This window comes from Caretta caretta, chromosome 1 (assembly GCF_965140235.1).
Source record: "Caretta caretta isolate rCarCar2 chromosome 1, rCarCar1.hap1, whole genome shotgun sequence".
In the NCBI taxonomy this organism is placed as follows: domain Eukaryota; kingdom Metazoa; phylum Chordata; order Testudines; family Cheloniidae; genus Caretta; species Caretta caretta.
Genome location: NC_134206.1, coordinates 330,325,085 through 330,339,164, shown reverse-complemented (window position 1 = coordinate 330,339,164; position 14,080 = coordinate 330,325,085). Strand labels below are relative to the sequence as shown.

Here is a 14,080-nt window from a genome sequence, read left to right as displayed (position 1 = left end):
CTATCATAATCTTGGTAATTGTACTTGTGGCTGTAGCCAGTCCAAAAGGCAGGGCTTGCTGCTGAAAGTGCTGCCTCAGGATGGCAAACTGTATACCTCCATGCTTCATCCCTACAAGATCCAGAGAACATAGAATGTACTCAAATACATGGACTGAATAATGGACTTTAAGGATTCCATGCTGAAAGCTGAGACTGAAGAGGAAAACCTTTTTTAAATTCAGAACTGGTTGCAGACCTAGCATCATTTCTGGAACAGCAAAGTATGAAATCCAATGGCACCTTAAAGACTAACATTTTTGGGCATAAGCTTTCGTGGGTAAAACACCCCACTTCAGCTTATGCCCAAAAATCTGTTAGTCTTCAAGGTGCCACCAGACTCCTCGTTTTTGTGGATACAGACTAACACTGCTAAGTATGAAAGTATGAAATAAATCCCTGCACTTCTCTAACTTCCTGGGACTGGATTAATGGTCACTCTATTCTCAAAATATGATTTGTGTGTCTGAGCTCTTTGCCACTTGCTTATGTTAGAGCAACAAATGAATGAATTGCTGAAAGGGTTTACACTGAATATATGTAAAAGTATGATTTTACGATACCTTTGTCATTCCATCCCATTTCTCTATTTGTTATACTCTTTGTATTAAAAAAATTATTAATTGTAAGCTCTTCTGCCAGGGACCATGTCTTCCTATGTGTTTATACAGTGTCTGGTACAATGGGGCACCAATCCTAACTGAGTGCTACCAAAATACAAAAACCAAACAAAAAGGACTCAGGGATTGAAATCCCCGCCCCCCGCAAATCTTTTTGTCAGAGGTTTAAATTTAGCCTGTGTACAAGCAGCATCTGTCATACCACCAATAAAGCCACGTCTATAGTTTACATTGGTATGTCTTCACTTCCCACCCCCAGTAAGTAATTTCTGATCCCCTTAAGGGGGGGCAGGGGGAGAGGGAATTAATGCTAGACACCCAAACCTGAATTAAATTTCAAGACTGAATTAATTTTGAGCAACTGAATGAATTTGGTGCTTGTGAAGTGAAAAGTGCTGGTTTGACAGGCCTGGAGACCAAAGTCCCCTATTAACCGCAAGTTTGTTTTGTTTAGTTTTGTAAAGTAATATGCTTCTAAGTAATTTTAAAATAGAAACTAGGAGGCTGAAATAACCATATATACCAGGGCAACGTTTCACTTTAAAGGCCGATTAAGAGTCTTGATAGTGAACCTTTATGCAGAGAATAATTTCCATCTAATTTAACTGTTCAACAGAATGTGAATAGTAAAATTGGGAAGATACATTAAAAAGGATAATTAACATTTTTCTTTGTTCTGTAGTAGAAGAATCAAAACTTACATGGCAATATGTCCTTATATCTGTTCTTTTTAACATTTTCTTCTTTTTCTCCAGTGACTGTTGGATAGATTTTTTCAGTTCTATATTTGGTTGATAATCTTCTTAACCTCTGAAATAAAGATGTTAAAATTTAAGCAACGTTAACGTGTCAACATAATGAAAGCTTTGAGGAAATGAAGGACATCACTATTGTACTTGCTTCACATTGTACTTCAAAAACAATCTATTCATAACTAAGGCTACAAGTGTGTCACGGAAGTCATGGATTCTGTAACTTTCCAGGACTTCTGCAGTGGCTGAGACAGTCTCAGGCCACTTCCCCCTTCCCCCCCAGCAGCAGGAGTTTAGGTGTGTGGGGGGGAATCAGGGCTCAGGGTAAGGGCTCTGGGCAGCGCTTACCTTGGGAGGCTCCCTGGAAGCAGCGACATGTCCCTCCCTCTCAGCTCCTAGCTCTGCACACTGCCTCCGTCCACAGGCACCGCCCCCACAGCTCCCAGCCAATGGGAGCTGTGGAACTGGCACTTGGGGCAGGGGCAGCGCGCGGAGCTAGGAGCTGAGAGAGGAACATATTGCCACTTCCAGGGAGCCAGCTGGGGAGTCTGCCAGCCCCACCAACACCCCCGCCCCACCCCAGCACCAGCGGTTGCCCCCTGCCCTCCTGAGCACCCGTGGCAGGATTTAGTCAGGTCTATTAGTACAAGTCAGGGACAGGTCACAGGCCATGAATTTTTGTTTACTGCCTGTGACCTGTCCATGACTTTGACTAAAAATACCCGTGACTAAAACGTAGCCTTATTCATAACTCACCCTTCCTGTCCAATCTCTCCTGAGTAACAACTGTACTCAAACAATTAAAATGTCTGGAACACTAAATGCTGCAAACAAAGTTCTACTTTACACCCCTTAAAAATGAGATTTTACGGCCAGGAAGGAAAAAGGCAATAGACTAGTTTCTCTTAAGAGGAAAAAACCCCACACCAATATTGCTTTAGAAGGGAGTGGTCAGAGATCAAGGTTTAAAAAGCACATTAAGTAGAATAGAGGAAAGGTAACAAAAATAAATCAGTTAAGATTTCCAGGTAGGAGAGCATGGTAGCAAATACAACCAAGTCAGTAAAAAAGAAAAGGAGTACTTGTGGCACCTTAGAGACTAAAATTTATTTGAGCATAAGCTTTTGTGAGCTACAACTTACTTCATCAGATGCATTCAGTGGAAAATACAGTGGGGAGATTTATAAACACAGAGAACATGAAACAATGGGTGTTACCATACACACTGTAACGAGAGTGATTAGGTAAGGTGAGCTATTACCAGCAGGAGAGCAGGCAGCGGGGGGGGGGGCACGACCTTTTGAAGTGATAATCGAGGTGGGCCATTTCCAGCAGTTGACAAGAACGTCTGAGGAACATTGGGGGGGTGCGGGGGGGGGAATAAACATGGGGAAATAGTTTTACTTTGTGTAATGGCCCATACACTCCCAGTCTTTATTCAAGGGTGGGGTAGTGAAGCGTGTGCAACACGAGCGTGTATAGATGGTCCCTTGGCATGGTTTGGAAACAAACTGGCTGCATTTTATGCAGCCGGCTTGAGGTACGAGGAGGCGGCGGGCGGGAAGGCTCATGGGGCAGGGGGCTGATGGAAAGATCTGGAGGCCCTGGAGTGAGGGGCAGGCGGGGCGCACCCTCTCACAGGACCCACTCGAGGAAAAACCGAGCTGCAGGAGGCAGGGCTGCCTCCTCCTCCTGGAGTACAGGCCGGGGGGTTATAAAGGTGGAGATCCACCCAACTCCCCAGGTTGTAGTCCAGGAGGTCTCCGATCTTGGTGACTCCAGCCAGGACCAACCTCCGGCACACCAAAGGGGACTCCGCCACTGGCACACGAAGATAGGGATTGTGTAGTGGGGCTCCGCAATCTACCCACTCAGTGGCCACAAAGGACCTGATTGCTGAAACCAGCCTACAGGCCAGAGGAGGTCCTGGTAGAAAACAGGCAGCTCGGAGAGGTCTCGCGGAAGATTTCTCAAGTGGAGAAAAAAAAAGCTGCTGGTCATATTGGAGCCCTCACAGGTGGCGGAGGAAGGCAATATGCTCCATGCCAAGCAACCCGCACTATAAAGGAGCCTCTGCAGGGCCTGGAGGCGGAAGACATGGATCTTCGTGCGCCTACACCTCAGGCCCTGTCCTCCCTCCTCCAGGAGGAGATGGAGAACACCTGCAGAGACCCAGTGCACTCCCGGCCAAAAACAACCTCCAGGACCAGCCTCTGGAGATTGGCCAGGAACAGCGGGGGTGGGCACAGGGTGTTGAGTCTGTGCCAGAGCACGGACAGGACCAGTTGGTTAAGCACCAGCGCTCTTCCCCAGAGGGAGAGGCACCGGAACGGTCCTGTCCAGCCCCGCAACCGCCCAAATCACCCTGCCCTCTAAACCATTCCAGTTCTCCAATGGAGACGGATGCGTGGCAGAAAGACAAACGCCAAGATAGAGCAGTGGACCCGTTCTCCATCGGATGACCTGAAGCGTGGGTGGGAGGGAGCTCACCCACCACACGGCCCCAGTTGACCCGGGCAGAGGAGGCTGCCGAACAGCTTAACCGGCCTCCTCCCGCACCATATCATCCGGGTCCTGGACCACAAGAAGCTCATCGGCAGCGTATGCTGCCAGGACCAGCCGCACCTCCAGCTCACGCAGCACCAACCCCGTCAACTTTTTGCGAAGGAGATGAAGGAAGGGCTCAATGGCCAGAGTGTACAGCTGACCCAACAGTAGGCAGCCTTGACGCACCCCTCGCCCGAAGCTGACAGGTGCGGTCAGGATCCAGTTGAGCCTTACTGGACACTCCACAGAGGCGTACAGCACCTGGAGAAACCCCACAAACTGGGGCCTGAAGCCGAATGCCTGCAGAGTGCCCAGGAGATAACCATGGTCCATCCGGTCAAACGTCTTCTCCTGATCCAAGGACAGGAGGGCGAACAACAGACCATCCCTGCACCCAAGCTCCAAAAGATCCCAGACCAGGTAAAGATGGTTGAAGATGGTATGGCCCGGGACGGTGTAGGTCTGGTCTGGATGGACCATGTCCACCAGCACGGACTGCAGCTGCAGCGAGATGGCCTTTGCCACGACCTTATAGTCCGTGCTGAGGAGCAAGACAGGAATGCCAATTCCAGAAATCGCGGCGGTCCCCCTTCTTCGGCAGCAAGGCAAGCACCGCTTGCCTACATGACAGAGGGAGGACCCCGCTCCCCAGAGACTCGGCCCAGATGGTGGCAAGGTCCGGGCCGAGGATGTCCCAGAACACGCGGTAGAACTCCAGTCAGCCCATCCATGCCCAGAGATTTATTGGTGGGCATGAGATGGAGGGCTTCCAAGAACTAAGCCAGAGTGAGAGGCAGCTCCAGCCGGTCCTGGTCGCCCATGCTGACCGTTGGGAGTCCGTCCCAAAGCACTCTGTAGGCTTTGACGTCGGTCGGATCCTGGGAGAAAAGGCCAGCGTAGAAGGCCCTGGCCCTCTCGTACATCTCCACCGGATCTGTGAGGGGGGCACTGTCCTCCACCAGGAGGCAGAGAACGTGTTTTTTTGCCCCCCTATTCTTCTCCAGGACATAGAAGAAGCGGGAGCCACGATCCATCTCCCACAGGAAGTGGATGCGGGATCGAATGAAGGCACCCGAGGCCCAAAGGTCATCGAGGAACTGGAGTTCCTCCTGCTTCTCCCAGTAGTCTCCGCAGAGGGGTGGATCCCCAAGGCTGGCGGCCAGATGTCTCTCCAGCTCCAAAACCTCCCACTCCAGCTGCTCTATCACCACATCCCTCCACCGGCTGGCGCCCCGTGTAGCTACGGCAGAAGAGCTGGGCAGGCACCTTCCCTACATCCCACCACCGCCATGCAGAGGGAAAGGCATGCCTCTGGGCCTGCCAGGCCAGCCAGAACTCCCGGAAGGACACCACAAATCCCACATCCTCCAGCAGGCTGTTATTGAAGTGCCAATAGGCCAGCCCCAGCCTCTCCAAAGAAAGGGAGGCCGTCATGGCCACCAAATGGTGGTCCAAGAACGGGGCCAGCTGGACGCTGGAGGAATGGGCCTGCGAAAGATGACATCGAGAGAAATAAATGCGATCCCACTGGGAGTGGCTCTACCGTTGTTCCTCCACCTGGAGAAAAGTGAACATGGAGTCATTGTCTGGGTGGTGATTGCGCCAGACGTCCAGCAGGGAGTAATGGGCTACAATCTCCCTGAGGACATCTGTGGCGGCCGGGCTTGGCTCGATCCCCATGCGGTCCCACTCCTCAAGGGTGCAGTTGAAATCTCCACCCAGGACCAGGCACTCGCGAGGATCCAGAGAACCAAGAAAGGCGGACGCCCGCCGAAAGAAACACGCTCGCTCCGGGCCAGATGCTGGGGCATAGACATTGACGAGATGCAACATCAGCCCCTCCACCCAAACCCGGAGGTGCAGCAGGCGACCTGGCACGACCTCGGTAATCCCCAGCACCTCGTGCTGTAGGTGCGGGGAGAACAGGGTCGCCACCCTGGCCTGACGGGCCGAAAGATGGCTAAAGTAGACCCTGTCCCCCCACTCCAGCCGCCAGCTAGCTTCGGCAGCTGGGTCCGTGTGGGTATCCTGCAGGAAAATAACTGAGTACCTCCCCTCCCGAAGGAGGGAAAGCACCTGCAGAGACCCAACCTACAGCCCCGGGTGTTTAAAGTGGCAAAGATGGACAGCGACATGGGGAGGGCTGGGGATGATCCTTGCCGTCAGGGGCGGGTAGCAGTTCCCATTGGGCCCCACAGCAAACAGTGACCGACTCCAAAAGCCATCAGGGCATCACGGAAGCTGCGGGCCTGCTGGTAAGCTGCAGTGTCCCACTTCCTGGTCCCTTTGCCCTCCCCCATAAAGGCCCTCACGGTCTGGAGAACAAGATGAAAATTGCCCCAGTGCTGAAGAGCAAGATGCATTCTGTTTGTGGAGCCACGAGTGTCTTCCAAGAAACAGCGCATCTCATTCCTCTGCGCGGCAGGGATTGGGGCCACGAACCCCGGGGCGTCACCCGATTGGACCCCCTGCCGGCCCCGTGGTCTATCGAGACAGGCAAGCGGGATCCGATCCCCGCCGTGATGCCCGTCCCGCTGGCGCCGCACCACCCAACTCAGCACTCAGCCCTAGGGACATTGGTGAAGGGAGAACTGCAGCCCCGGATGGGCCATGAGAGAGAAAAACAAAAATCGCCTCTCGGGGGACCTCACAAAAAGAAAAAGAGGCAACCCCAGGGGCGGCAGCAACAGGAAGAGGAAAGGAATAGAGGTTAAGGACAGGAACAGGGGCTGGAACAGGGTCAGGGACAGGACACAAATCTAGGACGGGAACAGGGTCTGGTCAGGGAACAGGGACAAAATCAGGGGCCAGAGTGACAGAGCCACCGGGACACGGTGCCCCTTGACCCAGCATGGTGGGCAAAAGGGCAGCAAGGGATTGGGGTGCCCCCACAACACCAGGCTCAGGTGCCCCACTTAACGAGGCACCCACGATTACAGCACTTGGGGGCAAGGGCTGCGGCCCCGCTTCATAGGGCAGGGCGCTCATGGGCTCAGAGCCTGGCCACTCAGCGTTGGCCGTCACCTCACTGGGCACAGCAGCACCAGTCGGATTACCATTTGCTGCCGGGCAGATTGTCAGGTCCCAGGGCGGTGCAATGGCCAAAACAGGGATAACCGCCTGAGGCGGGGGAAAAGGGGAAGGGGGTGGGCAACAGACCACAAGTGCCCTGACCAAGGCCCCCTAGTTGGTGAGCGTCCACCCGCTCGGTGGTTAGGGTCAAGCCTAGGGCCTCGATCTCATCAAAAATAAAGGTAAACTCCCCAACCACCTCTACGGGCTCCCCCTTGGCAGCAGCCAGGGCAATAGGCACTGTGGCACCTACAGGGGGCACAGATGGCAAAGTGGCAGGAGGGACACCTTCGTAACCCCTCAGGGAGGGACTCCATAGGAGAAACGGTGCTACCTGCCACCATAGCTGCAGTGGCCTCGGCCAACTCCAAACAATTAACATCAGCAGGGGAGTCAACAGAAAGCCCAGCGCCAGCAACCCCTTCATAGTTTTACAGGGGGTCCCTTCCCCCTCGCCAATGAGGGGGAGGGGTACTGGGCCTGTGCTCCCCACTTTCGGTGCCTCCCTCGCATGAGCTCCCAGCTCCCCGAAGGGGCGGGCTGGCCAGCTGGATCAGAGCTGGGGAGCAAGGATGTTGACAGGCGGGTAAGGGAAGAGGCGGGCAGGACAGCAGGGAAAGGGACAGAATCCCCTCGAGGCAAGCCCTGCTCAAGTCCCACCATCGGCCTTCCCACCCTCTCCTCCACAGGCCCTGGTCTATCACCCAGCACAGCAGCGGGGCCCGCACACTCATCTGGGCATGTCGGGGGAGCCACCCCTGAGACCAGAGAGAAGTTGAGATCGGTCACAGATGGAGGAGGGGTGACCCCAGGGTACGGGCGATCAGGGCTGCCGGCGATGGTAGAGCAGATGCCCTTCCAGGTAGTGGGGGTCCCAGATGCCCCTCTGAGCCGGGCCGGGGGAAGTCCCTCCAGATGTGCCCTGCCGCCTGGCCGAGAAAGCACTGGGCCTCCCCCGAGGAGTAGTAAACCCGATACTGGGCCCCTCGATGGGGCACCAGAAAGGACCCTTCCAGAGGCCCCCCCATCACTTGAACCTGCACCTGCCGGCGGAACGACAAAACGTGATGGAGGGCGGGGTTCTTACAGCCCAATGGTAGGGGGCTAAGGACAAACAAGGGCTTCCCCAGGGTGGAGAGGAACAGCAAAAGGGCAGCATTGGGGAGGAAGGGAGGAACAGAGGAGACCACCACCTGTATGCCCAGGTCCTCCAAAAGGCTCAAGGGGGACGTGAATCCCCCCCCCCCCCCCCACTGCCAAACCCCTCTCCACCGCCTCCTGGGCGGCGGCCTCCGATGACAGGAAGAACACCACCTTCCCAAACATCTTAGAGGCCGCCACCCGTGCCAACGCCCACACGTAGGTTTCTATGTAGGGCGAGGTTGGCACCAGGAGGCAACGCACCCAGTGCTCCCTGGTGAGGGTGGGAAAAGGGCCCTGGCTGCTGGGAATGGTATTCCGGGAGGCTGCTGGAGCAGACGGCGAGGCAGCGAGTGGAGGGGTCACAGCCACCTGGGTGTATGCCCTGGGGGCCGAGGGAGCGGCACCCCCAGGGTTGGTGGAGGGAACAACAGGTAAGGGAGAAGGGGGGCTGCGGCTGTTGACAGGGCTGCAGCGGCAGAGGGCTCCACCGCTACAGGAGGTTTCACCTTCCGGGTGGGGCCCTTGCCCTTTTTCGTCCCCCGGCTCTTCCCACCAGCCAAGGGAGCGGTTTCGGAAGTGGAGGTGGCAGAGGTCGCAGCAGCAGCAACGGAGTCCCGGGAGTCCCTATGCGTGCCTGCCGCCGCCAGTGCCTCAGCTGCAGTGCTGACATATACCCCAGCAGTGGCAGTCAAGGTGGCCATCGCTGAGGAGGGCGTGGTACGGGGGGTGGAGACTGAAGGAGAGCTGCAGGGGCAGCCAGGAAAGTCCCACCCCCTGAACCACCCACCACAGGAAAGGGGCGATAGGGACAGCTGCTAGGGCAGGAAGAAGGGAACGGAGGGAAGGAAAGGGCAAGGGGGAGGGGGAGGGAAGAGAAAGGGATAGGAAAGGAGGAGGAATGGCTACCTGCTAGACCCCACCTGCTAGACTGAAAGCAGGGTGGAGGGGCGTCAACAGAAAGGGACAGAGGAAAACGAGGAACAACTCCCAACACAAGATGAGAAAAAACCGGCTCCCCCTGCTGCACTGAGGAAAGGAGGGGAAAACTAAAACAACGTGGGGGAACATGCATCAGTGAAGCGATTAATGGAAAAAAGGGGGCGGAATCTCAAATGCCAACAGCGGAACGTGGACAGACCAGGAAGGTGAGCAAACAGCAAGGGATTGAATGAAAGGTGGGGGGGGGTGGAGAGTTAGAACAAGTATGCCACAGGCATGGCGCAAAAAACAGGGTGGGTTCAAAAACATCCAAAGGAAAGGGGAGGAGAATGGGGCTGGCAACCATGCCCGCACCACAGGACAAGGACGGGGCAAACAAACTAACCAAGGACCAAAAGCCAAAACAGGGCAAATCAGAGCAAACAGGGTGGCTAGAAGGGGGGCTGGCGGGGCAGCCAGCAAAGGGAAAGGGGGCAAACAGCTGCAAGACCAGAGGCAGAGGGGAACACGGCCCACCTGCCAAATGCAGCAAGGGAGGGAGGACAAAGCCAAGGGAGGGGAAAGAAGGGAAAAGCGCACCCACGGGGACCCAAAAACCAAGTGCCTGCTTGCTGCCGCTACTGTCCCGGGATGGATAGACAGAGCAAACTGCTGGACTGGGGAGTGGAGAATAGAGCCAAAAGGTAGGTGGAAAGGTGGAGGGGGCAGTGGTGGTGGCAGTAGGGGAGCAAACAGACCGGGGGAGGGCTCCACGCCACTCCCCCAGCTCCCCACAACAAAGGCACCTACCACCACAGAAGCAAAGATGTTACAAACCCCCTCCACTCCCCAAAAGAGATGGAACAAGCGGGGCCTCACACTACCCTTTGAGGGTCACACCAGCAGAGTCCTCCCGACAGCTGCAGCAGCAGCCAGGGGGGCAACCAGCCAGCAGGATGACCTCAAAAGAGTGTATCAGGTATATCAGCCTCAGGATGAGCAGGTCCCTGTTCCCTGGATAGTCAAACAAAGGCTACTCCAGGCCAGTCAACTAATTAAGGTCATTAGGCTAACAGAGACAGGTGGAACCAATCAAGGTTTCACTCAGACTGCTTAAAAGCTCTCCTTCCTAGTTCCCTCAAGAGCCCCCAGGTGAAAGGAACTGGAGGAGGAAGCATTGCTGTATCCTGAGGTAAGGGTGAAGCTAGGAAGAGGGGACCACAGGGGAAGCGGCCCAGGGAATCAAAGCAGTATTTAGCGGTGGACGGAAAGCCACCAACAGCTGCTATCCTTAGGGTCCCTGGGCTGGAACCCAGAGTAGAGGGTGGGCCCAGGTTCCCCCCCAATACTCTACAGAGATCCCCTTGAGAGGGGAAGCCAGACTCTGTCCATTCAGGAGGGTGAACTGTGCCTACTGAGCTCTACGGAGCAACAAAGACTGGGGAGGGTATTTCCCCTTTCCATCTCCCATACTGGCCTGTGATGAAATTAACTCAATAGGCTGTGACTCTGGCCACTACACTGTGAAAGGAAGGTCACACTGGGGCCTTAGTGAGTTTGAGGCCCCTGGATCCGCCAGGAAGCATGGGACCCACAATTACAGGCTCAGAACTTTGTCACACTGGAGATAGTCTACAGAGCCTAAGCATAAAACCACAGAAAAGCAGAGTAGTTAAACATTAATATTTTCAAATTGTGGCCAATACTTGCACTTTGCTTGCATATTGTACCTCTTCTCCGACCCTACTGCTTTAATCTGTGTGATTTTTAGAGGGCAGGGACCATGCCTCTTTATATTTGTGCATAAAACATTAAAAAATCTTCCAGAAAGAATATTTTATATTAATAAATAAAAAGTGCCAAATAAAGAACAACGTAAGTATGTAAATATTTAAATTATTTAAACACTTAAGTAAAGGCTTGTTTAGCATAAGAAAGTCATACTTTAGGAATAATGGCATTGAGAGAGATGTATTAGACAATGGAACAGTTTCCCAAAGAAAGTGGGGGAAATCTTTGTTTTGCCTATATAAAGCTAGACAAGATAAAACCACTAGTATATGTATAACATGGAATAATCTGGATTGGCAAAGTGGACTGCATGGTCTAGTACAGTGGTTTTCAACCTTTTTTCATCTGTGGACCCCTAAAAAACTTTGAATGGAGGCGCAGACCCCTTTGGAAATCTTTGACAGTCTGTGGACATACAGGGATCTGTGCTGAAAACCACTGGTCTAATACTATGAAAAAAATCAACCCCCCATGGCAAAGTTGTTGCATAACCAACTATAAAACTAGGGAGAAAATAAAGCTCTCTTTACTATCAGTATAGCCCAATGACAGAAGCAGTAAACTGAACCCTATGAACCACTGCTCCTGCTTAACAATACCTTGGTTCCTAACAACCTCCATTCCTCAGTAAGTTTTCAAATACTGTTTTTGGTGATGAGGTACGTCAAATGTGTTTTGCAACTATTCTTAATACAACCTACCAAAAAAAATAAATCACAATTAAATTGCCAGCCGATGGAAAAGTACTAATACTACACAGCTTGTCAGTGCACACCCCTAGCAACTTGGATTCACGGACATGATTTAATTAATTCGAAAGTGGAATTTGTATATTAACAGAATGTATGAAGACTGTCCCTGCCCCAAAGAACTTTCAGTCTAAGACATGCAAGGGTAAGGAGGGTACAGATAAAAGTCAAAAATATATACTTGTTACATTTCAAAAATAGTCCCAAATGCCATCCCACTTCTGAAGTGATCAAGTTAGCCAGTGATGAAGTAAGTCTGAGGAAGTATTTGAGGGAGGAAAGGATGTTGAAAAAAATGGTTACTCACCTTCTCGTAACTATTCTTAGAGATGTGTTGCTCATACCCATTCCATTTAGGTGTGCGTGCTCTGCGTGCAGTCATCAGAAAGTTTTTCCCCAGCAGCACCCATCGGGTTGGCTGTGGAGCCCCTTGGAGTGGTGCCTTCATGGAGCTCAATATAGGGCCCTGCTGGTCTGGCGCCTCCTCAGTTCCTTCTTGCCGGTTACTCCAACAGAGGGGAAGGCGGGCGTGTTTGGAATGAATATGAGCAACACATCTCTAAGAACAGTAGTTACAAGAAGGTGAGTAACTTTTTTCTATCCTTCTTTCCTCCCTCACACTCACTTCAACACTAGCTAACTTGATCACTTCAGAAGGAGGACGAGTGATTGCTAATATAAATTCCAATTAGGTGACGCCCAAGCCTTACGTAGGCGGTAGGGACGGAGTAATGGAATCGCTGATTGGAGCACCGCTCTGCCAGATGATGGTGTAATGAGACGTGAATGTGTATATTGAGGACCAACTTGCTGCCCTGCAGATTTCTTGTATCGGGACCTGGGCCAGGAACACCGCTGATGAGGCCTGAGCCCTCGTGGAGTGTACCATAAGAGCCGGGGCTAGTATTTTGGCCAGTTTGTAGCACTTGTGGATGCATGACATGATCCAGGAAGATATTCTTGGAGATGAGACCAGGAGTCCTTTCATCCAGTCTGCCACCACTATGAATTACTGGTTCGACTTCCTGAATGGTTTAGTGCGCTCGATGTAAAAGGAGAGTGCTCACTGAACATACAGGGAGTGCAGCCTCTGCTCACGGCTACTGGAATGAGGCTTAGGATAAAAAAAAAAGCAGGAAAGTGTCTTGACTAGTGTGGAAGTGTGACAACCTTAGGAAGAAAGGCCAGGTGAGGTCTGAGTTGCACCTTATCCCTGTGGAAAACCATATAAGGTGGGTCTGAGGTAAGGGCCTTTACCTCAGACACCCTCCTTGCTGATGCAATGGCGACCTGAAAGGCTACCTTCCATGACAGATTGAGAAGGGAGCAAGTCGCCAGTGGTTCAAATGGGGGCCCCATTCGCCTGGAGAGGACTAGTTTAAGATCCCACGCAGGGACAGACTGTCTGATCTGGGGATGTAGGCGTTCCAGACCCTTGAGGAACCAACCAACCACAGGGTTGGCGAAGACTGAGGGTCCGACGCTCCTGGGTGGAAGGCCGAGATAGCAGCGAGGTGTACTTTTATGGAGGACACTGCCAGGCCTTACTGTTTCAGGTGCACTTCGCTGCTATCTCGGCCTTCCACCCAGGAGCATCTGGACCCTCGGTCTTCGCCAACGCTGTGGTTGGTTGGTTCCTCAAGCGTCTGGAACGCCTACATCCCCAGATCAGACAGTCTGTCCCTGCGTGGGACCTTAACCTAGTCCTCTCCAGGCTAATGGGGCCCCTGGAGAAGGTGCAGAAGGTACAGGTGTCTGAAGAGGGAGTGTACGATGCTGGTCACATCAACAAGTATATCTTTTCCACTTTGCCAGATATGTGGCTCTAGTGGAGGGCTTCCTGCTGCCAAGTAGGACCACCCTTACTTGTTCTGAGCACAGAAGCTCCCCGGGGTCAGCCATGAAGCTTCCAAGCCGTGAGGTGGAGGGACTGCAGGTCAGGGTGATAAAGACGACCATGGTCTTGAGTGATTAGGTCGGGGAGGAGAGGCAACATGTCCAGGGCGTCCACTGACAGTTCCAGGAGTGTGATGTAACAATGTTATCGAGGCCATGCTGGCACTACCAGAGTTCTCTGCCCTATCCCTGCGGACCATGAGTAGGACCTTTTGCACGAGAGGGAATGGGGGAAAGGCATAGAGCAGGCAGCCAGGGTAGCAGGAATGCGTCCGTGATTGAGCCTGGGCTGTGTCTCTGGAAGGCGCAGAACATTTGGACACTTTGTTCCGAGTGGCGAACAGATCGACCTGGGGTAACCCCCACCTTTGGAATATGAGATGTATGACATCTGGATGGACCACTCGTGACTGCGGAAGGACCTGCTGAGGTGGTCCACCAGTGCATTCTTAACTCCTGGTAGATAGGATGCTTCCAGCTGAATGAGTGGGCTATGCAGAACTCCCACAGATGGAGGGCTTCCTGACATAGGGGAAAGGACCAGGCTCCACCCT

At 53.1% G+C, this 14,080-nt stretch overlaps 1 protein-coding gene across 3 annotated transcripts in view; it reads right to left on the bottom strand.

Annotated features, from left to right (window-relative positions):
- PTPN12 (protein tyrosine phosphatase non-receptor type 12) overlaps positions 1-14,080 on the bottom strand; it is a 147,507-nt gene that overhangs the window by 86,001 nt on the left and 47,426 nt on the right. For all 3 annotated transcript variants that reach the window (XM_048836452.2, XM_048836451.2, XM_048836450.2), the window contains exon 2: positions 1,360-1,468. In XM_048836452.2, the coding sequence (XP_048692409.1) occupies positions 1,360-1,468 (109 nt within the window). The remainder of the gene's footprint in view (positions 1-1,359; positions 1,469-14,080) is intronic.